The 25,809-nt window shown below is 39.6% G+C and overlaps 1 protein-coding gene across 12 annotated transcripts; it reads right to left on the bottom strand.

Annotated features, from left to right (window-relative positions):
- Positions 1–654: 654 nt before the first annotated feature.
- On the bottom strand, positions 655–25,587 carry picalmb (phosphatidylinositol binding clathrin assembly protein b). Of its 12 annotated transcripts, none has more exons than XM_088079027.1 (24): positions 24,753–25,587; positions 18,455–18,597; positions 18,279–18,354; positions 18,048–18,150; positions 16,759–16,852; positions 16,465–16,576; positions 16,266–16,372; positions 16,126–16,167; positions 15,452–15,475; positions 14,958–15,043; positions 14,196–14,319; positions 13,975–14,102; positions 11,725–11,825; positions 11,397–11,549; positions 10,924–11,007; positions 9,074–9,166; positions 8,776–8,886; positions 6,897–7,013; positions 6,737–6,767; positions 6,508–6,607; positions 6,297–6,356; positions 4,776–4,880; positions 4,275–4,380; positions 655–2,132 (listed from the first exon to the last, which is right to left on the bottom strand). In XM_088079027.1, the coding sequence occupies exons 1-23, from the start codon at positions 24,880–24,882 to the stop codon at positions 4,288–4,290; spliced, it is 2,217 nt and encodes a 738-aa protein (XP_087935153.1). In that variant the 5' UTR covers positions 24,883–25,587; the 3' UTR covers positions 655–2,132; positions 4,275–4,287. The 12 variants fall into 12 exon arrangements, with proteins under 12 accessions (XP_087935153.1, XP_042342180.1, XP_087935152.1 ...); XM_042486246.2 differs by lacking the exon at positions 15,452–15,475 and adding an exon at positions 15,585–15,596 and having other exon boundaries at positions 13,975–14,108; positions 24,753–25,583; XM_088079026.1 differs by having other exon boundaries at positions 13,975–14,108; positions 24,753–25,583.
- Positions 25,588–25,809: the final 222 nt, after the last annotated feature.

The following is a 25,809-nucleotide window of genomic DNA, read 5'->3' as shown; positions in this document are numbered from 1 at the left end:
ATTGGCTTCATTTTTCAGCCTGGGAGGTTAGTGCTTGGCTTTAACAAGTCTTAACCATACTGGTTTATAAGTTTAAAAAACAAAATAAAACAAAAACAATAAGTATTTCTACTAGGACTGTCAGCGTTAACATGTTAATTGCAATGCAGTTATGGTCTGTACATAACATGTTTTTGTCATGCTTGCTTCTCAGGAAGGAGGCTAAATAACACTTCAAAGTTAGGCTAAATTTTGACAATAGATAAACGCAATGGCCATTTCATACTCTTGACCTCTGACCTCCAGATATAAGAATGAAAATGGGTTTTGTGAGTACCCATGAGCCTCACCTTTATAGACATGCCAATTTATACTAATCCCATGCAGGTTTTTTTTGGCAATTGTCGTTGATTCCTGATCAAGACAATCTGGAAAGAATTGCTTTACCTTATCACCTTGTCTTGAAGTGCAAAATAATGGAATTGAAAATGTGATTTAAAAAATGCGATCAATCGCGATCAACTATTGAAATCCTGTGATTAATCAGTTAATCAGTAAGTTTGACAGCCCTTATTTCTGCATTCATAATGTATCAAAGCTTCCATTTTGCTGTCTCGGTGTTTGCCAATAGCTTCAACAGTCACCTTAAATTAATCAAATAAAAACACACTGCAGTAGTTTGTGGAAGCTGCTCTTTATTTGTAAAAGAAAGAAAAGACTTCAGTCATTGTCTGCTACACGTTCTAATTACATAAAGAAAATATCTGCGGAGACAAACGCAGAGAATATCCTGAATCAAACTTAGGTAGAGTCAAATTTGATTGAATTGCTTTCATATTTCATACATCTTTCACTTTTGAGCTCAAAGAACAGTCAGGTTTTTTTTTCATTTTTTTTTTTTTTTTTTAATATATACACAAAGCACCGATCAACAGTGCTCCTCCACTCTGCCCTGGTCCTCTGGATCTTTTATACAATTAATTTACATCAAATCTGTGAACTCTTTTTCCCGTTAGCGCAGCGACAGCTAACGGACAAGCAGACACACTCCGTCCTCTAGACCCCCACCCCGTCCACCCGCTCCCACTGAGGAACTGTAGTGTGGAAAGATGTGTGCAACATGAAGACAACTCTTTCACATTCAGAGTAAAGGCAGCCTTGAATATGGTCAGTGAGTCAATGGCATGCCAAGCTTAAAGCAAATGGAGCCCACCACCCAGTGCGACGCTTCAAATTCGTGGATGACGTGTTTTTTCAACTAGACAGGAAACTGATCCATTGCAAAAACCCTAGGCACAGAATCGACTATATACTGGTAACTGACTCATACTCTAACCCCTGCACTTTAAGTACAATGGAGATTGTGAAATCTTTCATCTAGTAAAAAAGTTTCTTAACACAAAACTCGTAGAATATTTAGTGCTCTATCATTCCGCTTAATAGGTGTAATTTATATAATAGCTATTTTTAACTCTACCTCTCAATGATAGTCTGAGATCCTTGTTTAATGCTGAAGCACTCCCACAGGTGTTCAATGTACTGTAGATTTTACATTATTTTTCCCCGACCTTAAACCAGTAATCATAAATAAATACAAACAACACACAAGGAATGTCTACTGTAAACACGGTAAAAAAGACAAAAACTAAACAGGTGTAAACGCCATTAGCATCACTACTTAGTGACAGTTAAATAACTGCAGGGAGTGGATGACTGATGATCGAATCAAGAAAGGGAAGGACCGCTCTCCTTTTTTCCTTCCGCCCCCTCCCCCGCTCAACATCAAGCCTTTACATCCAACCACAGTATTTCCAAATACATAACATCAAAGTTTCTCAGCACCCATCTCTATCTTTACAGATTACACTGTAAAATGGATAAGGAATCCTCTGTGAGGGGGGTTTTAGACAGCAGCATCACTCAAAGTCTCGGACAAGTTACAGAATAATGGGTGTGAGCTATCGCCAAACGTCATTTGGACATGGTTACCATGGTTTTCTGACAGTTGTTGCACCATTGTGTTCTTGACACGTCTGTATTTGGGAGGTGTGTGAATGTTTCTCTGAAGACTTAGACCGCAACGAGGACAAAGCTTTGCTGCTAAGTGCTTCATCTTCTGAGAGACACTTTTCTTCAAATTACATGAACTGCATCTGAAAGAAAGGCAACAGACCGTGTCAGTGAAAGGCTGAAATGTCAGGAGAAATTATTATTAAGCTGACTGTTCACTAAACCCTTCCCCTGAAGACCAGTGTCCAACATCAACTATAACTAAGCACTGCAAGTCTGTCAAGCTTTGAATTTATGTTGGAAGTGTTGTTCATCGACAGCTTTTGTAAGATTTTTTTTAATTAAAAAACAAAAACACAAGGCCAAAAGAGTAAAGAATGGATTAAAAAGTGTATTATTTTCTTACGTAAATTGTATTAGTGTACTTATAGTTCGTAAGTTAACTAAATTACTGCAAACAGTAGCAAAGTAGAGTTACTTTCAGGGCGAAGGAAGACATTGTTAACTGACTACAGTATTTTGGGGGTTACAGCTGTTGTATGCCTCTGTGAGCCAGTCAAGTTGCACTTACTGTTTACATCCATATCTGTGAAGACGTGGATGCTTCACACACAGAAGATCTATACAATCAGAAAGGTTTTAGGGTGGGTCTTGAGGGATTCTTGAGTTATGACCAAAAAAATGTTGTTTGAGGTCACTGTGACCTTTGACCTTTGCCCAACATTTTCAACGTATGTGCCAAATTTGAGGAAACTCTCTCAAGGCCATCTTCAGATATTGCACATCCGAAAATAAGACGGATGTAAGGTCACAGTGACCTTCACCTTTGAACACCAAATTCTAATCAGCTCATCTCTGAGTCTCAGTGAATGTTTCTGTCAATTTGAATTAATTCCCTCATGGTGTTCCTGAGGTATCACTTTAACAAGAATGAGTTGAAATGTAAGGTCATGGTGACCCTGACCCTTTACCACCTAGATCTAATCACCTATGCATCGTTTGCCATGCAGTGTACAGGAAGAAGCAAGCAACAGTCATAGCCAAATCGGTCTCTCTATTGTCATCTGACCGACCGTCAGATGTTCAGCTGAATTTCTGACATGTTGAAAATTTTGGTAGGCAGTCATCAGGCACAGTGGATGCACAACCATGAGTTGATTCCTCAAAGTTAGTCCCTGTGCCGCTAACTTGTGTGTGTGTGAGAGAAAGAGGGAATCAAAACTTGGACAGACCCCGTTTTTTGGACGTCTGTCTCTACATTACTGTAGCAAACAAACTACTACCTTCTCACATCCTCTGAGCCTTAAAGAAAATCTGACAGTGTTCAAAAGCCACAACAGTCTGCAGGGACTGACGGACTATTTTATTGTCTATTATAAACGTAAAGCGGGAGTAATCAGGGCGGGGCTTGACCATTGGATCATGCTGTGTGGGTACATAAATATTTTGGCTTTACAATGAAGACGATTTACGTAAACTGTTGGAATTTACCAAAATGTTTAATATGGGCCCAAATCTAACAGTATATGCCCAGCTTTAGTGATACATTTGTCAAATTCATAGTTCTACCTTTAAGGCACAGTCTGGTCTCTTTTTTCCTCGTTGTACTTACAGGAATAACTAGCCAAACACTGCAAACGAGAAAAAAAGCTGGTTTTTTTTACACTGATCACTGGGGAGGACGCTGTCTTCTTGCCTGTTAGCTTTAGTCTTTTAGATTGATGTCACACAGCCATCATGTGCATATTTAAGGACCCTTTTTGCCTCGTTTTAAAATTAATCAAATCTGGTAGCGTCAGTTTTGATTTAAGTGGACAAAATCTACAGTCATCGGTTAAAAATGAGAAAATAAATTCTGACTACAAATGTGGACCGTTGTTTTTATTTCATTACTTTCTGCTGTCATTATCACTGTGAGCTTCATATGTGCTGTGTGACAGTAACTTAAGAGGACAGAGCTTAGCGAACAGTCAGTTAATTAAATTCAACCGTGGCTACAAGGTTCAGAGAAAACAGGTTTGCGCTACATGTGATGATAGTGGAAGAACAAAGGGTCAGAATGAGTCGGGCTGTGTTAAAGATGCAGCAAACCCATCAAAACAAGCAAGAAATTCAAGCAACACAGGCCAAGTTAAAACAATAAATGAGAAAAACACATGTAGCATCTAATCAGATGGAGGAGACATCAAGTGTGTGAAGATAAAAAAAAAAAAGAAACATAAAGGATTTTAGCACTGGGCGAGCAACACGTGCAAGTGTGCCCGCTAGCAAAGAGCATGCTGTACCTAAAGAGACGCTCTACAAGAAATCCTTGAGAGAGAGGTGTGCAAACGGGTCCTGTCCAGGGGCTCGGAGAGGACTCTGGCTTGAAGGACTAGAGGCTGCGGAGGGCTATTTCAGGAAGAAATACAGGAAGTAGGAGGACCAGAGGAGAATCAGAGTCAGTACAGAGACTGAAGGAGGGATGAGATTAGTCTGGAGAGGCTGTGATGTATGAAAGAAGGTTTAATAAAAGGAGTTGTTGGGGGGGAAAACAGGGAGTCAAGACAAGGGAGATGATTCACAGTTTTGTCCCATTCAGCTCAAGAGAGTGAAGGGTCCATTGTTAAAACTGTCATCATCTTCCGCAGTATCCACACGGACAACAAAGCCTACACAGTGACTAATTATGGCTCACGTCACGGCACAATGGATACACCTATTTACTCAACCTGGTAACTGTGCAAATAGATACTGACTTCATTGTGCATCAGCTGGGCGGCGTGGTCAGACTGCTGTGCACCCACCTGAGCGCTAGACACGGAGCCGAAGGGGTTGGGTGGCCTCATCACAGGCTGGGAGTACATCATGGTGGGTGGATTCATCATCCCCATCGAGCCCATTTGTGGAGGCTGCAGTGTGTAGCAAAGAGATGAGAAGAAGTCATTTCAGAGTCAGTCATTTGTTTTACAAATTCAAAGCTACTATGTGTACAATTTACATGTAAGAATATTTATAAGGGCCACTTAAATTATCAGTTACTTTGATGATTATTTTTCAGATTAATTGATTTACAGATGGGTCTGTAAAATGTCCAAAAAATAGTGGGAAATTCTTAGAGTCCAGGTGATTAATTGAACATAAATTAAATTGCTTGTTTTGTCCCTAACCAGAACCTGAACCTAACTCAAAGTTAGATAAGATTAAGTCTTTATTGGTCTCCAGAGGAGATTTCAGGTGTTGCAGCAGCACAAAGACAGAAATAAGGACTCAAGGTGCCCTCTTAAAGTCAAAGGCTTGAGCCGCCGTCAGTTAGAGATCTCTTAGTCGGCTAAGACTTTTCATGTTGAGTAATACATTTTTACATTTTTTTTTCGTCAGTCAGTGTACTTCTGGGAACGTTTCGGTCCACAGGTGTAGTGGCAGAGTGAGTGCTCCTCACATTCACACTCCTCTCTGGTATTATAGAAGGCAGCTGTGGACACAAACCCAGGGTGAGTCTGAGTGAGATGGAGGTAGCTGCCCAGAAGAAGGGAGGGTTGAGATAATTATCTTCTGCCTTCCACTTAGTTCACGCGATGAATTTGATACCTATATAAGGGAAAATATGTTGCTGCACATTCCTGATCTGTTGTTAGCATAGTTAGCTCGGAGGGCTAATTTGGTTGTTTACTATATAGCATGGTTGTCCCCGTCACCCTGAACGTTCTGCCAAACCCTGTTCACACTCTCAGACTCTTCATGGAAAAAAAATAACAAATAGTCAAATATTCACACTGAACAGCCAAATCTGATTGAACTGATATATTTTTGATTTGGGTAAAGACCTATTAAGTACAACAAAAAAGCAGCATCAGGGACTATTGGACGGTATGAAAACTTATTACATATGTATCTGAAGGCCAGTGACATATAATCTGTGTACCTTTAACTGTTTTGCATTTAATTAAAAAGTCTGTTATTGTCACTTCTAAACCAAATAAATAATGAAGACAACCTCGTGCCTGCCAGCCAAATGAAATATTTATAAACTGAGTGTGCTTTAAATAAAAACTATTAAGAATTCCCCACCCTTCTTTCGTTTATAAAACTTCAGAGAATATTCATGACAGCAAAACAGTGTGCATTCATTTTACTCTCTAATTAATAAGGAGCCGTTAAAAAAATAGCATTTGCCAGACATAAACAGTTTCAGCAACATTCAGAAATGTAATATCTCATAATATTTTTTACTTCAAAACCACATAAGGACTCAACAAAAGCCACACAGACATGTTCTTACATGCTACTAAATCTATACTGTATTGTGTATTTGCCATTCTACTGACCATGCCGTATCCCATCATGCCTGTGGGTGTGGTGGCGGGGAAGGCCATGACTGACGATGGCTGGGGAGACACAAACAGGCCAATGAGATTTTATGACACAAATGACCTCAAAAGCAGCGCAGCATAATATCACAACATCCACAGTAAAATAAGACAGAAATACAGCAGGGGCAGAAATCAAGAGCACTACAGTTAAAAATCGGTGCGTCACCATGGAAACAGGGTTCCAGGTCGTGGTCGGCGCCACTTTGGGCTGCCAGTTGGTGCCGCCGGTCATCCTCTTCTCCCCCGGCTGGCTCCAGTGGATGTCACTGCAGATTAAGACAGTTGATGTTAGCACCAGCTTGTAACTGCCCTGAAAGCACAAAGCTGCTGCTGTTTCAAAGCGTGTGTGTGTTAGTGTGTGTGTTAAAGCCACAGAGTGCTGAACCATCACTTACTTTTTCATCGTTCCGTTCCCAATGCCGAGGTCTAAAAAAAAAAAAAAAAAGATTTATGGGAAAGGTGTTAGATGTTTATCAGTAAATATTTTGTCATTTTTGTGCCTTAATGAAGATGAGCTTTAATGAGAGCAGCTGAGAGGCAAAGCGTCACACTCACTGCCGACAAGGTTAGCCAGCGAGGAGTCAAGGTCATCTGACACCAGCTTCTCTGGCAGCTGACCGGCCGCCTGGCTGGAGCCGGCGAGAGTCGGTTTCAGGATGCCCCCAGAAATATCTGACAAGACATACAGAGATAATAAACCTACGAGTACTCCCAGTGTTACATGTATTAAAATGTGTTGTTAATAGTATTGTGTATTGTCAGTTGTACAGTGATGATGCAAATAAGTGTGTGACTTTATTGTTTTATCCCTGAGAATTTTGATATGTTGTATTAAATACATATGTTAAAATACAGGCAATGAAGCTGACATTAAAAAACAAAAATAGTAAAATTTTTGAGCATTTTATGTTTTTACAGAGACCCGACAGTCAAGAGATGACAGTGAATTCATGGAGAGAGATGGTGAATGAGCCTCAACACAACTGTGATGAATACCAGCACTCAGTCTTCTGTTAAGGTAAGAGCCATTAACCTGAATACACTAATGCAATGCAGCAAAAAACAGCTGACTTAATAAGTTAATTGGATTCATATTCTTAACCCCCCCCCCCAAAAAAAAGCAGTTTTACATAGTTTTTCAAAATTAACAAAATAAATCTCTTATTGGGGAAAGAAAATGCTTCTGGAAATGACCGATAATTTTGAGGACAGAAAAAGACAGATGGCTCAAATAGTATAAAAAAATAGCATTACATTCCATTAATTAGGCTTTCATCCAAATTACATTATAATTATTATATAATGGGACACTAAAAAGTAAAAGTCTGCTAAATAAACAACCAAAACTGTTCAGAGAGCTAATAAATGATGGAAAAATGCTCTAAATCATGACATCAACATGTTTAGTATTTTTTCTTCAATGCAACAATGGTTTGAGATTGGTCACCCATACATAGTGACATTATGCAATTTTAGGCTACTTGCAGATGCTGACCCAGGTGTGAAAAAATTAGTGCACAGAGAACAACACTATGTTCTTGTACTGTCGACTTGCAAGACAGGGCCAAGTGTTGCAGGTGTTTCAGCTGTTTCTGACGTGAACACCAGATACAACTCCCAGAAACTAATGACATACTTATACCCTTTTTCCACCAACATGAATGCATATATGCAGGGGTTTTTAAATGCGGGACAACACGCTGCAAATAGGCTATAGACTCATCTTCCACTGCCAGTAGACTAGAGCTGTGAATGCCTTTCTGATGTTTTTTTCTTCCTGGTGTGTCATCATCATGGACATGTTGGAAAATAATTTATTAAACTGAACTAAGCACCATGGAGGCCAGTGAAAATGCTGCAGCGGTTACTTCTTTTTATATATATCTTTCTTATTCAGACTCTTTCTAAAACTTGGTGCTAACTAACTGTTGAACAATGTTCAATGAGTACTGCTTTGAAAGAGACGGACGGTATTTTGTGTTGGCGCACATTGCATTGTACCAACAAAGGAGCTAAAATTTGTGCATACCTCCCGGTGTCATATTTCAATCATTGCTGATTGGAGCTGGAGCCATTAAATACCTGTGATTACTGCAGAGAAATTTGTTCCAGGAGTGAGTGTTCATTGTAACCTTTCCTGTTAAATACAAGCGCCAGATGTTGGTGATTGTAAGTGGGTTGTCCAGTGGAAAGGTGCTTTAGTGTTTCTATTATCCTGATTTCCCTTGTATTTCTTCATATGATGATAGCTAGCGGAGAAACTTTCCTAAACCTTTTATGTTTGACTTGTTTTCTTCAAAACTCCCCTTTTTCAGTTGAGTGACTTTTTGGTTTAGTTTTGTGCCCAACATTGACACGTCTTCTTTACTAAAACACAGAAACCCGTTTCACGGGTATTGCATGCTCATTTTATATGTAAATATAAAATCCTCACCATCAGAATTCAGGCTGTTGCTGCCTGTGGCTTTGGCTCCAAAAACTGACTCAAAGTCCACTTGGAGTCCCCCTGCAGACTGTGGTGGAGGGGCCTGCGGCGTGGAGTATCCTTCATGAGAGACGAAGAGAGAGCTGCAGTTACAGAGTTACAAGAAGTGAAATTACTCTGAATACTATCTAACTTGTGGTTTCTACACTGGCCTAAATCAATCCCTGGTTACTGGAACAGAGTGCTAAATACATTTGAAAACTATCATCGATCTACTGCTGGATGAGCTGCAGAGAGCCTTCAGTACCTCTGAATAGACCTGCTACAGTAGAGGGCTCAGTGGGGAAGGGAGCCTGGTGTGGAAGGTGCTGGGCAATGGACACTGGACCACAGAAGGAGTCTGACACGCCACAGGAAGCAGAGAGAGGAAGACAAAGAAGAGAGAGGAAGAAAAAGAGCAAAAGAAAAAGGCATTTCAAAGCCAGGCCAGAGAGACAGGTGGGAAATGACAGCAGTACAGACAGGAAGAAGACAGCTAACAATTTGTAGTTGTTAAATTCTGGAAGTTTCAAGTAAAGTTTGAGAGTTGCTGAAGGATTAAATGGTGCATAAAAGTATTTAAGCAACTAAGAGGGAGGGATTAAAGGAATAGTTTGACATTTGGGGAAATATGTTTATTTACTTTTTTGCTATGAGCTCGGTATGTCTGCACGCAAAACATGAAGCTAAATTAGCTTAGCTTAGCATAGACTGATTCTGTCCAAAGGTCACAAAATCCACTGTAGGTTACTGCTTCTTGCCAATATGGTTTACAGTGAAGCCTTCTGGTCCTCCATCTACATAGACAGAGAACGGTACTCCAACCAGTTGATGCACGGACAGGGGGCACCATCACAAAACAAAAAAATATAAAGTATAATTTTCTCCATTTTGGTCTTCTGATTTTTGTAGACAAACCCTACTTCATTACTTGATTACTTTCGTCTTTTATTTGGAAATTTCACACAGACAAAAAAACCCCAACTGCCTCACATGAGACAACACTTGAGTTAAATACAATAAAACTTTAACTCTTTTAAAATAATAGATTAAAAGTTTATGAGAACAATCATTTAAAGTGTTACGGGATTCTGTAAATAAAACTTCCTCTCCATGTCTGCCCAAATAATGTTACCTTGTGAGGCAGTTTGATTCACAACACCAGATCACGCGAGAATCGCAGAGACTGGCCATTGTTCCAACGGCTCATTATACTGAAACTCCAATAGTCCAAAAATGTCCCACTGGACTGCAACCCTACTAAGCTTGTTATACCAAAAACAACGCCTATTGCTAAAAAAAAAAAACCCCACTCTCCCAAACAGGTCATTGAACCTTCCTGGGTGCCATTTTTTTTCCTACAATGGCGAAGGCATGACCTGCCTTACTCTGCCTCTGAGTGGCTAGCACTTATTGTCTGTTGGTTGGATTGGTTAGGTTTAGGCATGAGAAGTGAGGATAGTTAGTGTTAGAGTAAGAATATAAGGGTAGGCCAGTCAGAGGCAGAGTATGGCAGGTGATGCTTTCACCATAATAGGATGAAAAAAAACTGAGCCGACTGATTATAGCCTTGAATCTTTCTAACTACAGGAAAAATGCGTATTTTCGGAGCAATGGCTGTTTATTTTTCGGGATAATGGGCTGTAAGACAAATGGGCATTTGGTTCAATGGGAATTTATTTGGGGCTAATAGGATTTTGTAATGATAGGCTTTTGGGAAAAACAGCAAGGCACCAGAATCATGAGATCCAGATCAATCAAGCAAAAATCCAGCCCTGGTATTGCTCCTGCAGTAAAAAATGGTATTGCTGAATCTCTACCATTGCATACATTGCTATTGTCGCATGGTATACTGTCATATCGCTATATTATTTGCAGAGCGGGCATGTGCGGCAGACAAATGGACAGAAGTGAAGAGCATCATCAGTCTTCTCATCTGACTCTTAGAAAGAGAGCCAATAAGTGTATTTCCCAAAATGTCAAATATTCCTTTAATATAAGTTTATGTCCACATTTCTACCATAAATATCAAAATAGGAGCCCTGTGGGTATTGGATAGGATCCTATGTTTGCCAGGGCTCAGGAAACATAGGCTGAGATGGTGAGCCATCATAGTACCTGAGATGGAGTGTTCTATCCGCACTGTGCGTTTGTAATTGGTTGAAACGGATGAGTTTGTGTCAATAAAGGGATTGTAACGATCTGGAGAATCAAAAATAAGGTTGGTAAAAGAAGAACAGGCGTCAGCTTAAAAGCTCTACTTTGTATTACAATGCAACAGCAAACTGTTAGAAGAGGGGATGAGAGGTAACTGCAAAGCAAAATGGGTGTATGGCCTCTGTAGTGGGACATGGAGGGTCCTGGTTGATACATTATGTGGCGTTCTCGCTAAAAACAACAATCTAATTAGAGCTTGGCATGAACTGCAATGAGGATCATTGTACAGAGAGACAAAACAATTTAAAGATTTGCACAGACAGATAATCAGCATTCAGCACAGTAAACATGCAAGCTAGTCATGCTTCCAAGAGACTACAGAGAAATGAACAAGAGCGACAAGACTTCTGAGGAGAAACAAAACGAGTCGTTACCACCAAACATTTCATGACCAGATGTCCTAGAGGAAAAGCTAACACCGTCTGAAGACACAACAGGTAAGTGAGTGGCATCGACAACGAGTTTTGAGAGGAAAGGGTTAAGGTTTGGCATGGATTCATCTCCAGCTTCAGCAGAGGTGAAAGGATCTATGCAGGCAGAGGAGAGAGAAACAGAGAGAAGACAAAGAAGAAGAGAAGAGTGGAGAGGAAGAGGTGGGCATCAGAGTCAGGCAACAACAAGAGAAGGAGAGCATGCAGAACAGCTCCAGGAAGTCCAGAAACACAGATGTTGGTTGGAGGTGTAGAAGAGGCAGCTCATTACCTGCCCACGCTGTGGCCACTGGAAGCCCTGTTGAGCCTGATTGCAAGGAGGGCTGGAAAGTCGACTGCAGGTCAAAAAGGTCGCTCTCCATCTTCACTGCACTGCAGACGGAAAAGGAAAACAAATGTTTTATAGGCACCCCCCTTTTTTTAAATGGAACTATCTATTTTTGTGCATAAAATGAGCCCTTAGTGTGAAATAGAGAACGGTTTGTGGGTTTGACTAATTTATCAATGCTGATAGGACGTTTTGTCAGTGAAAGACAAAGTACACCACTCTGTTACTTGAGTCAAAGTGTAGATGCTCCTGGTCAAATATTAGTCCAAGTGTAAGCTGCTAAGTCAAATCATTACTTTAGTTAAAGTACTACGGTACTTGCTTTTAAAATAATTAAAGTATTCAAAGTACTTTTTTTTTCAACACACTGTTGTATATTGTCAGAATAGATTTACGGAACCTAATGTCTCTAAAACAACATGTTGCAAATGTTGCAAAGCCTGTAGAAACGCCCATGAAAACACAAACTGACAAAACGACAGCCATTATAATTGTCATTTAAAAAAAAAATAATAATAATTTTCAGTTTGTTTGTCTCTCTGTTTCAACTAACTGCTAACCCAAAACAAGTCTTCTCATCCTCTGGCCAATGCCTTGTCTGTGAATATCATCAGTATAATTTCTTTTGATTCATCTTCTTAAAAAAAATATAAATAAAATAAAATAATAAATGACCTTAACATCCCAGTTACACACCTGTCACTTTATAACTGCTCAAATCAACTCTGCTAGATAGAAAAATACTTACATAACATAAACCCAATGTTTAAATCAAAAAGTGAACTTCTGTCGCAAGTGCAAACAATTTGTTGTGGATTTATTGACTTTTTCATTTCAGAAAAGAAATAAAAATCATCCACTGACTTCAAAGCAAATGCAACAAGTAACAAGAGCCTTCGTAGAAATGTGGACTCAAACATGCAATATTTGTCTTTCAAATGTAGTGGAGTGAAAGTAAGAAGTTTCCAAAAAAAAAAGAATAACCTCAATTTATGTACATATACTAAAAAACAAACTCTACTGAAGTACAGTTCTTAATTACACACAATTCGTTACTGTTCACCACTGCGTTTCACAGACTGTCAATATCGGCGAAACGTGGCTCTGATAGTGGCTTATGACTGTGCAGCTTCCAACAGTCATAGACAGTCTGTTAAAGGGCAGTAAATCACTGACTGGAGCTAAACAGAGGAGCGATGTATTAAATGTGATCAGTGGGTACAGCTCCAAAGAAAGTAGGTCCCTTCTGCTGTGCGACTGTGTCTAGTGTATTGATCTTCATTTTAAGTATTTACATGAATTTTTTAGTTGGACTGCAACAGCTGGTCCAGTGCTATAGAGTTATTAGCTCAGAGGCGAAAGTCCATGAGCGAATGCTTCATATTTCAAATTAAAAGCCCTCCAGTGTTTCATATATGGTCCAATCATATAGTTTTTTTATGTTTTATGAATCACAGAGAGTGTTTTGAGCATTTTGAAAACACCACATAACGCCACTCTAAAGTACCTTGTTACAATTTTTTTTCAGCCCTGTCAAATACCAATAAAAGTAATTGAAATTAAGGCTTTTGTTTGGAAAAAAATGCTAACAAAATTATATTGTGATCATTTTGACAGATATTGCAATATGAGTTGCAACTTTGGGCAGAATGGTAATTTTTGCATTTAATTTTTTCCTGAAAAATCTTAAAAATAAATGATGTGATTTTTACTGGTGTCTGTACAAAAAAGCATGTTTGCTTAAATCTGAAATTAGATCTGCTGGTCTGAGCATCTGTGTACCAACAAGATGCTTCATTTTGAAAGGTATGTTGTGACACATTTTAATTTTTTTTTAAAATATTTGCACCTCCTGCAATTTGGATATTGCACTTGTGATAGCCCATTAATCAGCTATCAGCTTTTTCCTGTTTCAAGCCATTGTTATTATATTGGCCTTTAAAAATCTGCTGTCAGTTGATCTCTAGTGTGAACATCATAGTTTAGAGGAAGAGCTGGACCAAACCAATACAGAATTCATAGGTGAATACACTTTAAAACTTTTAGTAAGACACATTTTCTAACCTTAAAGTGGCGAAAACCAAAATTGGATGGATGCTAAGGGACTAAATATTTGCAGCATGTGTATTAAATACTTCAAAATGGCAGTGTATAACGACTAAAGTGGGCATGCATTGTAGATATGAGTCGTACCCATTAGAGCAGCTGGGTGTGGAGAAGAGGTCAATGGCTGGTGCTGTGCTGATGGTGCCCCCAGTGGTGGAAATTGGCGATGTGTCTGTGGTGGCGAAAGAGGGTCTCTTGGAAAGCTCTTTGAGCCTCTGTTCCTGAGTGAAAGAGGAATTTTCATTCAAACATACAGTTGGCATTATTACATTTAAGTGTAGAGCTGCTTTATTAAACAGAAAAGCAACCTTCAGAGCTTTGAGTCGAGCCTGTTCCTCTTCGAGAGCTGCCTGCTTCTCCCGCTCGTCCACTTTAGTGAAGGACATCCCCGTGCTGGCCAGTGATGAGACTGCATTTGACAGGGTGCTGGCCCTGTAGCAAAAACACAATTTCACTATTGATTAATTGATTTCTCATCTATTTTATTGGTTTTATTATTGCATTTCCATCATTTTTATCTCTTGTGTGCACTAGTCTCATGGCTTTACTGTTTACGTCTTTTTATCAGTGTGTCAGTCATCTGTAAATAATGTTGAATTTGCTATAGAAATTAGGTTTGACTGATTAGATATATGCTGCAGGATCTAATAAAACCTTATATGGTGAATGGACTGTACTTGTATAGCGCTTTTCTAGTCTTACTGACCACTCAGCGCTTTCACACCACATCGTCACATTCACCCATTCACACACACATTCACACACTGGTGGCTGAGGCTACCATACAAGGTGCCACCTGCTACTCAGTAATCATTCACACGCAATCACACTCTGATAACGCGGCATCAGGAGCAATTCGAGGTTCAGTATCTTGCCCAAGGATACGTCGACATATTGCCCAGAGGAGCCAGGGATCGAACCGCTGACCTTCTGATTAAGAGGACGACCCGCTCTGCCTCTGAGCCACAGCCGCTTTTATATCTTTGAGTTATATAAATGGAAAGGCTGTCTCTGAGTTTCAAGGAAAAGTTGAAAGGAATTCAGAAATAGTGATGGGAGGATTAATATACCTGCTGGCTGCAGTGGAGTCTTTCACCTTCTTGCCCTCTAAAGAGGCCAAGTGCTGCTCCAGAGCTTCGAGAAGGCTACTGGGAGCCTGCCGTGACAGAAAACACACAGTCAGCAACTTCCAGAGATGTAGAAAATGTAGTCTACGTGGACATCAAGACCATAAAGGACAGTGGTGGGCAACCAAGATAGAGCAGACACCACTAGATGCCATAAAATGCACCAGACAGCCAATTTATGTCTTTAATTTGGAGGTTAAATTCAACTTTGGGCTATTAGTTACCCACCACTGATCGATGACGGCATTCCAGCCAGAATGCTACTTTAGATGAGAGTTAACATCTGTGTGGGATGACGTACTGCACCACGGCACTTTCAACAACCGGGGCGTTGTTGAATTGGCCGTGTCTAAGCACAACGGGGCAGCCACTTTACGATAGATGAAAGCTACACTGGTTCACACCTTGAGAACATGACCAAAGTGAACAGAATTTACCACAGCCAGTGTTTTTTCCTTCAACTGTGTTTTTCACCATGATGTAGGAGACAGAGTCAGAGCAGAGGCATGCAAGAAGACAACACTGAAGCAAGTCACGTACATAGAAGAAGAGTGAAATGATAGTACTTACACAAACTGTGAACTAAAGTGGAAAGATAAGGGGAAAATACAGAATATAAAGGTGGTGACAGTCAGAGGGGGAATGCATTTTAGCTGCAGTTCTCGGGGGTAAAATATCTGTAAAATTGGACCCCATAGCACAACACAACAGTGCAGCTTATTTTTGAATAGAAAACATCTAACTGTCACTGTGCGGATTTACTAGGTGGATTACAGTGATTACTTTAAAAACACCTTGTGTAAACAACACCTTTATTTACTGTAGAAAGAAGGAGAGGAAGTAAGGCAGGGTGAGAAGAAAAGGGGGAGAAGCAGAAGAAGAAAAAGTAGAAAAAGACCACCTCCTCTGGCAAACATGCTCTCCAGAAGGCAACCATGCAAAGTGTGTTATTTTAAATTCATGTTGGATGTGCTACACTCTAGTTTGACAAAGACAACGCTGATGATAAAAGAGCAGTTAGAGCTGAAAATAAGAGAAAGAGAACTGGGAAAGACTACCTATTAAGAGTGGAAAACCTGTTTTCAGATTGCTTTGAAGGGTCGCCGCTTACCTGTGAAAGATCTGGGATGTCTCCTCGATCAATACCCACCTGCTGTTAGACGAGAAAGAAAACCGGGTTACCACCCAGACCACCAGTCCCTGCAGTTTCATTCACTCATGAAAACAGGCAGACAATTAAGTGTAATTTACCTCTGCTACTTTGAGGAATTCTGATATCCGGGTCATTCGGGTGAGAAACTTCTTGTAAATGTCCAAACCTTCTTTACACTGAGTTTTCTTCATGTCAAAGTATTTCTCTGTTTGGTTAAAAAGAAATTGAAATCACCAACGTAAAAATATTGGGACAAAATTAGACACAGTGGAGGACTGAAGGTGGAGGTGGTCTTACCAAGCAGGTTGATAATGCCTTCATTATAGGCAGCAAAAAGCCTGATGGAGTCTTTGAAGAGGAGCATGAAGGCTGCATTGATGACTCCATTAGTCAGCTCGTTGGCATTGACCTGAGGGAAAGCAATCATTTATCTTACAGACAGCAATTTGTTGATGGAGAAAAACAAAGCCTGTAAATGCATCAGACTTTGTTTGCAGCAGCCTCGGCGCGATCTGCACGCTCCACATGAGCAGCTTTTTTTTTTTTACTATGCGAGCTGCAGAGCTGCGGGAGGCTTCACCTTAGACTCACATTGAAATCGAGCAGGGCATCCATCTGGTTCTGTATAATGGGGATAGTCTTCAGTAGCTTCTCTGTATTCATGGTTCTCATTACGCCGTCCACTCTGTGTGGACACATGGAGAGTCGGAGTGGGAGAGGGCGCAGAGGAGAGAGGGAAGATAGAGAGAAGACATGGAGATAGATGAGCAAGCAGTGCAGCTTCTAAGACAAACTAACACCTCACAGCCCGAGGGTTCAAATGTTTTGTTTTGTCTGAACAACAGCCTCAACTCCCCAAAATATTCAGTTTACCATTATATTTTACAAAGATTGCACCAAATCCTGGCATGTGATAAGCTGGAAGCAGAAAATGTAAAAAAAAAAAAAAAAAAAAAAAAAAAGGCACTAAAACAATCATATCATGAAAATAGTTGCTGATAAATTACTAGTGACTTATCGATTAATCGACTATTGGTCATTGGTTGATTTAGTTTGCATTTAAATTAGGACTGGGCAATTGATCTATATTCTATCTATACTGTTAAATGAGACTGAATAATGTTTGAGTCTTTAGATATCATAATATTATAAGTTTAATCTTTTTCTGACTTTAAAGGCATTTACAGTAAGGCAATTTTCTGATCATACCAGACTGTTCTCGCTGATCTATTATTTGCATTTTTTAGTCATTACACCCACGTAAGTGATGATTATTAAAAATTTGATTGTGTAAATATTTTATGAAAGCACCAATTACCAACCCTACAATTTCACCAATATACAGATATTGAGGTCTTTGGCCATATATATATATATATATATATATATATATATACATATTTATTTATTTTAAATAGCCCAGTTTATAGCCCAGCTTTAATTTAAGTCTTAAAAATCACTGAAATTGTATCCTGACGCTGGAAATTTTTGGTTAGAGATTTTTTTTCCCACAAATATGTAGACATGGCAGGGGCTGAAAAAAGGATTTTATTGATCAATTAGTCCTTTAAACAAGACTTTTCATTTCGTTATTGTTAGTCATTTTTCAAGATGTAATGAAAATATTTGCTATTTTATGCTTTTAAAAATACAAGGATTTGGGTTTTCCTTCCTTGTACACTGAATAATACCTCAGCTTAGGTTCTGGGACTTTGTGATTGGTATAATATCCAAATTTCTGGCGTTTTTCAGACTAAACAGTTAGTTGAATAATAAAAAATACTTTGGATGTTAATCATTAATGAACAGTTACATGCTGACCTAAACATAAGCCATTCCTTTTTTTATATTGTAGCATATTAAAAATATTAAGTCCTTACCCGCGTTTAACTTTTGTGAAGTCAAAGGCAACCTGTCTGTACGAAACAGCTTTCTCGTTCAGGTATCGACTATACCTCCTGATAAACGTGGACATGTCATAACCTGGAACAGAAAACAGCAGTTGGAAAATCAACTTTTGCAATCAAAAATTATTTCTTCTTTCAGATGGTAGATGCATTCAGAAAGACTTAAAACATATAAATCAGCAAAAGCCACAATCAAATTGTTACCTTGTAACCCACTTTTGTCCAAAAAATTACTGAGGTTGAATAGTGTATTCCTTGAAGCCAAATACTGGACAAAACGCTGTAGGAGGGGAAAATGGTTAAACACAGCAAGGACACACCATCAAATAGTAATACCTCAATGCTGAAATAATCTGCTCGTGTCTGCAGAAGTGTCTCACCTCGTTGCCGTAGACCATGAGGTGGTGTGTAGTGATAAGCGACTTAAACACAACCACCCAGCTGGTGTTGGTGGTCCTCTCAAACAGCGAGTCAGCCAGTTGGGGAATGTTCACGTTCATCTCGTTGGTGCAGTGGATCAAATCTGAAAGAAAAAAGTTCATGAGATGAGGAGATTGAGCTGATTATAATGAGGCAGTGTATTTGTAATAACCAAACAAACAAAAAAAATGTAGTTGTCCAAGGCTGCAAAACAAGTCCATAAAAATGAAATAACAGCTCTTCCCCATCAGATTTATCTGATGAACAGTATTTTTTTATGCCGCTCAGCAATTCAACTTTGTTCAGGAAGCAGTTTTTATCTGTTACAATACATTTACTCATAGGTAACATTACCCCACATATTGTGAGTTAATCATCGCCAGGCTTCATGTTGGTGAGCAGACAAACACCTGCTGCCTACGAAGAAAAGTAAAAAGCGACCACAGATGTACAAAATAAGTTTTGGAAATTGGAGCCAAAAACAGTCTCTGATGTGACTCATGTCTATGTCCTCCACAACAGGCCTCATATGTGCAGTTTGTTTAACTTTTTAACCTGTAAGCGGCATTAACAAAATCCCAAAAGTTGCAACACAGTCTGCTTCTCATGACTGTATTTAATTTTTTTACAGATGTTTAGATAAGACACATGAGATAAACTACAGACTGCGAAAATAATGGACGTCGCCACCGTAATGTCAACTGATGGTTTGTGGACTGCGTTTCTGAAACATCATGTTTGGCATTTTGGCTGTCTTCGTCTTCACTTTTTGGAGCAGGAAGTGAACTTAACTGAATGAGAAGGTGGAGCTGTGGAGAAGCCAGGGGCGGATCTGACTCATAGACTGTGGTGCCGCCTCGTAGACAGCCTGTCACTCAAAGTGACCACGCCCTTAATTGTGCTTAACCGTAAGCCTTAATAGAAATTAAACCGGTGAGTTAGTGAAAGATTCGCCCCCTGTATAGTGTTACAAAGGTTAAAATTAGCTGTATTGAACAAAACATTTTTTTTAAAAACATATTTATTTCTGCTGTAAAGTTGGGCGTTTTAACGTGGCGGTCTATGGGGATTTTTGGAGCCAGCATCAAGTGGTCCTTCAAGAAAATGCAGTTTTTGGCACTTCCGCATTTGCATCGTTTTTCAGCCCTGGAGGTTGATACTTTGACAAAAATGTAAACACTGGATGTAGAAATGGATTCAACGGCCTCAAAAATGGAACTACAAGTGATAGAAACATCACCTATCCCCTAAAAAGCTGTAAACCGACACGACACAATCGCAGTGAATAACTAAATGTAGACTGAGTCAGATAGTCGATTAATTGATTAGTCAATCAACAGACACTGATTCTGCAACTATTTTGATAATCAGTTAAGAATTTGAGTGCTTCCTCAAGTACAAGTGCCAAATTTTTGCCGCTTGCAGCTTCTTAAATGTGAGGATTTGCTGCCTTTCTCTATTTTAAACAATTGTAAACTATTATATATTTTCATTCATTTAACAATTTTATCTCCTAACATTTAAGCCCTAAATGTGCCAAGTATGTATTGAAAATAACATGCTTTAACAATTAGCTGTCAGCTATTAAGTTTCATGCCAACTTATTTCATAATCAACTTATCAGTTTGAGTAATTTTTTAAGAAGAAAAAAAATCTCCTATTTCAGCTTCTTAAATGCAAATATTCTATAACACTATGAGTAAAAAGCTGCAACAGTATGCCAAGCAAAGAAGACTTCTACATAAAATTAGCATAAAATAAAGAGTAAATCATCAATACAATCAGGGATTTGTGCAGCAGTAGAGGTGGAAACTGATATCATTCATTTTAATTGTTCATGGCAACAAAACGTCCATCTAACGGGCTGACACAAAGTGCAGGACGTTAAGATGTTAACCACACGTGGTGTGTCCCACTTCCTCTGCTAACATGTTCATCCTACACTCATCATGTGCTGGTTGAATGATGTTAGTCAAAGTGCTAATAACCCTGCCATTCACAGCAGTGATCAGACTGACGGGGTAATTGGGCCTCCCTTTCTGTCCTATATTTGACTTTTCAAAAGGCGGGGGACTTTAAGTAGGACAGGATAACCTTCCAGAGAAGCAGCAGCAGTTAGCATGGGTGGCTGAACTGCCCAGAGAGGAAGATGATGAAGAAGAGACGAGTAGGAGGGAGGAAGAGGAGGAATGCGGGGGAGGAGGATGCTCCGACAGCTTTGTCATGTTACAATCAGCCCTCTAAATATTCACAGTGGCTGACATTAATGATTTCTAATTTAATTCATTCACAGGGCACAAATGTATTTGTGTATTCGACATGATGGTGCATGATGCTGCTTGAACAGTGTGTTAATCACCATTTAGGCTGGGATTGATGTTGGGAATCAATATAAATCACAATTCATTGATTCAGGAAATTATTTGAATATGCAATATGTCATTGCAGTCGGTTTTTCCCGGTAAGGATTCCTTCAGTTTCATCGTTTAGGACGATTTTACCAGGAGCTGAATTATCTTCAGAGGCTTCTTCCTCTCCAAAGTAAACAGACCGGATTTTAAACTGGTAGAAACACTGAAAAAGGCAGTTTTGTGGTAAAAATCAGCATTTCTCCAATGCTGTTCAACCTGGCAGGGACTGGAGCCAAGCTGCTGCTAATGTTTACTCAGCTTGTCTCTCTGATAACTTAAGATCCAGATGTCCAGTGACTTAAAAATCATTCACCCTATAATCATTCTTTATAGTTGAAAATGACTAAGAACTAAAAAAAGGTATTGGAGAATATGTGGTCTAAAAAGTCAATTTATGACAGCTTATTTGGAGACAACCACAACCCTGACACATGCACAATATGATGCCACTGACAGGCAACAACGAGAAAATGACGCAGACTGTGTTCTTTGGTAAAATTACAGATTTCTCTGGGTTTGAACTTTGTTGATGTTTAGGATAATGTGAGTACACAACTCAACTAAAAATATCATAGGTCGAACGTCCACTAATCTTGAGATTGGTGGTTTGATCCTGGCTCCTCCGGTCTGCATGTCGCAGTATCCTTGGGCAATATTCTGAACCCCAAATTGTTCCATGATTGTGTTGTTTTTGAGTGTGTGAGAATGGTTACTGAGTAAAAGGTGGCACCCTGTACAGTAGCCTCGGCCAGCAGTGAGTGACTGTGACATGCAGTGTAGATATGCTTTGAGTGGTCGAAGGACTAGAAAGGTGTTATTCCAAGTGAATATTCATTTACATATTTTATCTTTAAAATATCATAGAATGGCATGAACAGGTTTTCACTTTTGCATTGCATCATACAAAAATTCCTTACATGTGTGAATCAAAAAATGTCAAAATTCACTTCTTTTGTTTTTGATTTGCTTTAAATTACACAGTTAAAGGTTATTCTCTGGATTATCATATTGTTGTATGATCATAGAGAAACAATAAAGCGCTAAACGCAAATTTAATGTAATGACGTGTACATAATAGTATCATTATAGTGGGGTTGGGCAATTCATGAAATTTTACTACCGATTACAATGTTAGCCTCCAATGATTGTAAATTTCTTTTACAGCAGTGCACTTTCACCCCTCCATAAAAGCCCAGACTAACTCTCAGCCAGGCAGCAGCATGTTTAGTTCACCTCGAGCCACGTAACAGACACAGAGCCTTTGGTCAGTGAGTCATCGTGTCAAACAACCGTGATCTCAATATTGTCCAAAGACAATCGTGATTCTGATTTTTGCCATAACTGAGCAGCTCTGTTCCACATATCAACAGGTGGCGCTAAGACACCAAAATACACAGCAATGCACCAACAAAGACAGAAGAAGCTGAGATAATAAATCTATGTATATGTAAACAAAATTGTCTGTGCAAAGGGTTTTTTAAGAATTACATGTAATTAACATTTTTTTAAATACACGATACATAATACTGAATTTAAACACAACTTTACTTCATTTACAAGAAAAATGGGCACGTTTCATCCTTAATCCAGTAGTTTCATATTTTAATCAAAATGTTGCCTATTATAGTGCAAATTTTAGCCCAAATTCTTGTAGTAATTCAGCTTTTATTTAGACTTTAAATAGTTGAATACTTTGGCTTCGGCTAACATAGTAAAGGGGGGTTTGTAGAAAATAAATATTAACTATTAATAATAAATAGATAATATAGATTTCTCAAAGTAAATTAATGAACAAATGTGTTATAACTGGTACTTAAACTAAGATATCTAATTGGCACTCGGAAAGCAAAAAAAAGCTAGTCACCAAAAAAGCTAAACGGTGATAACTTGTTGCTTGACTTTGTCTTATGTGACAATGAACGAGTTATCTTAACTTATTGGATTGTTGGTTGGACAGAATCAAGCAAAAGACCAAAATAAAGTATTTGTCTTATTATCAATCAAAAATCATCAAAAATGAAAATAACCATTGTTTGCAGCCCTGAATTCTACTTTAAGTTTTATATATGATACCACTGAATTACTGCCCAGCCCTTATCATGCATTAGGCTAAGACTCTCACTTCAAAATATTAAGGATGCAGCAAGTAGTATAGCCTGAGCAATACAGGATTTTAAAGCAGATCCCAATACTGATATTTGAAAGTTAAAAAAACGGAATTATCTAACGGTCTATAGTTATTTTCCTGATTTAAGTCAAGATTTTGCTAATTTCAGTAAAAGTTCTTGAACGACTGCTTGTGTTTAGAGAGCATGTAACATATTTAGAGAACATGTTACATATGAGAGGCTTGGCTTTGCAAAACAACGTCTTTATAATTCTCACAGTAAGGAAAACAAGAGAGGACAGAAGCTCAAGTTTTGTATCAGCTCATGAAATATGAAAACATTTCAAGCATATCCAGCCACAATTGTACATTCCTGTATTTCCAGCACTTGCTTTAAACTCTGGTCATGCCCCAGCATTGACAACTCTATACTAAAGGCATAAAATGGCCATAAAAAGTACTTGCAATACATTTATACGACTTGTGCAATAACAGTTGCTTCTATTCTGTTAGAAGGGAAAATAGTAGTTATGTTTCAACACAACAGAACAGGACAGCGTGGTATCACAGACAGGCTCTCTGTTCTGTAGTGTATAGACACGTCAGTCACGTTGGATAGCTGGCAGGGCTGAGATGAGCCAAAAGAGTGTCACTCTGCCAGCTTACACTCATCTCACCTCAGGGGAGTCGCCTGAGCAGCACAACAGGTATAGAACCTGCAAATCTTAACATTAAACTACAAGTAACTATTAATACCATGTTATTAACAAATAAGATTCTTGCTCTGTTTCACTTCCTTTACTTTAATAATGATCCTGAAGTCGCGGATAAAGTTCCTGTACTTTAACTAAACTCTTATGATGATGCAGGACCCTAATAACACCCACTTTTATTCCTGCCATCATGCATTTGCAAGTGCAGATCGATATGCAGAAAATCTACCAATGCATCTCTAAGTACAGACAGACAGTGACTCCTCTGATTGAGAGTGCATCACGCTAATGATCACACAGGATTTAAGCTCTTATGCTTACTGCCAGGGTACATGCTGAGTGTGTGTCTGGTGTCCTGAGTAAGGAAGGAAAGAAACTCACAAACCTCAACCCCAAGCTGTGTTTTTTGGGTTGTTTTTTTTTTAAATGAGAAACAGTATGTTATCACAATACTAAATCACTGAAACAGACACTTGTCGTGCTGCAGGTGCACCAAGATGGGAGATGAAATTGGATTCCTGTAAATGTTAAATTCAGGGCCTGTGATTGGCAGAGGGGCCTCTTGATAACACTGACTTTAGACGTGTATCTGTTAGACAACGGTCAAACGCAGCTTTATGCCGATTTATTGCTATGTGGGCTAAACATTCAAGCTGTAAACCAATGAATAAATATGAGAATGACAAGAGAAACAAAACCAGACAGTTAGACAAGCTAGTTTGACAGCTATATGTGCCAAAAAATGTTGAAAAGAAAATAATTTCTTAGCCACAATAAAGGCTTGAAGTGTCAACGCTTCTTTGTTATGTGTAGCAGCATGTCAACAAGGCCTGAGCGCGATGTTATAACAATATAATCTCCCTGTCATGAACAGGCAGTAGCATTTAGCCTCTCCTGAAGGCTTTGAGGCCTTGTAGCTCCTCCACCGCCATAACTCAGCCGGTTAACGGGTGTTTTCGCTCGTCAGGAACCTGCGGGTGATTTAACACTTGTGTGCTGTTAAAGAAGGAAATAGAGCGATACTCACAGTCCAAATGTTTCTTTTTGGGGCCCATTACTTCGTGAGTGGTGGCCTTGCATACTGTTTTCGACACGGCGGATCCCGTTACACTGTGCTGGGCTGCAGTTATCCTGTCCGTAATACTCTGCCCCGACATCTTCGCTCACTCAGTGCAACACAAAAGACTTTAAAAATGGTTTATCCTCTGGCGTGAGCTAGTAAAGAAAAAGAAAATAAAACCTCCACCTCCTCCGCAACCTTGCCGGGACCCCCTTTTATCCCACCTTGGTGGAAAGAAAATCAAAACTAGGCTACGGCAGACCAGGGGAGGGCGGAATAAAGAGAAGCGAAATCTTACAATAATATTGTTTTAAAAAAAATGTTCAATTCTTTTCTTTTGTGTTGCGCGCGGCTCCGTCAGTCAGATTTTAGGGACGCCGTGATTTCAGGGTCCACGCGCTGACTCATCCGACCCGGGTCTCTGTCTCGCTCTCATCCCGATGTGGCACACCGGATCCCTGCGTCTCTCCCCCTGCCTGCCTGCCTCCGCCGCTCCGCCAGTCGTCGCCGCCGCTCCCTCCTCCTCCTCCTCCTGCCGCTGCCGCCGCTGCTCCGCTTTAAAGCGCTATGAAGGAAAAACGACCACCGAGGAGGGGAAATGGCGGGCCTGCTCTTCTCTGCTCAGGTCTCCGGATGAGAGAAATAAAGCGACTGCAAGCACAAACACACACCGCCGCTGCAGACCCGGAATCAGATGTTACAGCGCCGAGCTGCCGTTAGGTCTGCTGTGGTGCAGGTGTACACCGACTGACCGCAGGCCAGCTGGGGAGGAAACGCACAAATGCTCAGTCACAGGAGAGCCACAGAGGCCTGGATGAGAGGATGAAGCCTGTATTGATTGAGGAGTGGACACAGTGAAGTCAGAGCAGGCTGCAACAGGCCCGACAGAGTGTATTTGTAGCTGCATTTATTTTATCTTATAGAAAGCGTCTCAAATCACACGTGTAGTAATAGTGTTGTAGCCTAATAATGCTACAATAAAGAGAAGATATCCGTCTTTGTCATTACAAAATGTAAACCAACC

This window comes from Plectropomus leopardus, chromosome 6 (assembly GCF_026936395.1).
Source record: "Plectropomus leopardus strain MGB_pleo_1.0 chromosome 6, ASM2693639v1, whole genome shotgun sequence".
NCBI classification, from domain to species: Eukaryota; Metazoa; Chordata; class Actinopteri; order Perciformes; family Serranidae; genus Plectropomus; species Plectropomus leopardus.
Note: the sequence above shows the minus strand (reverse complement) of the source record. Positions and strands in the feature narration are given on the sequence as shown.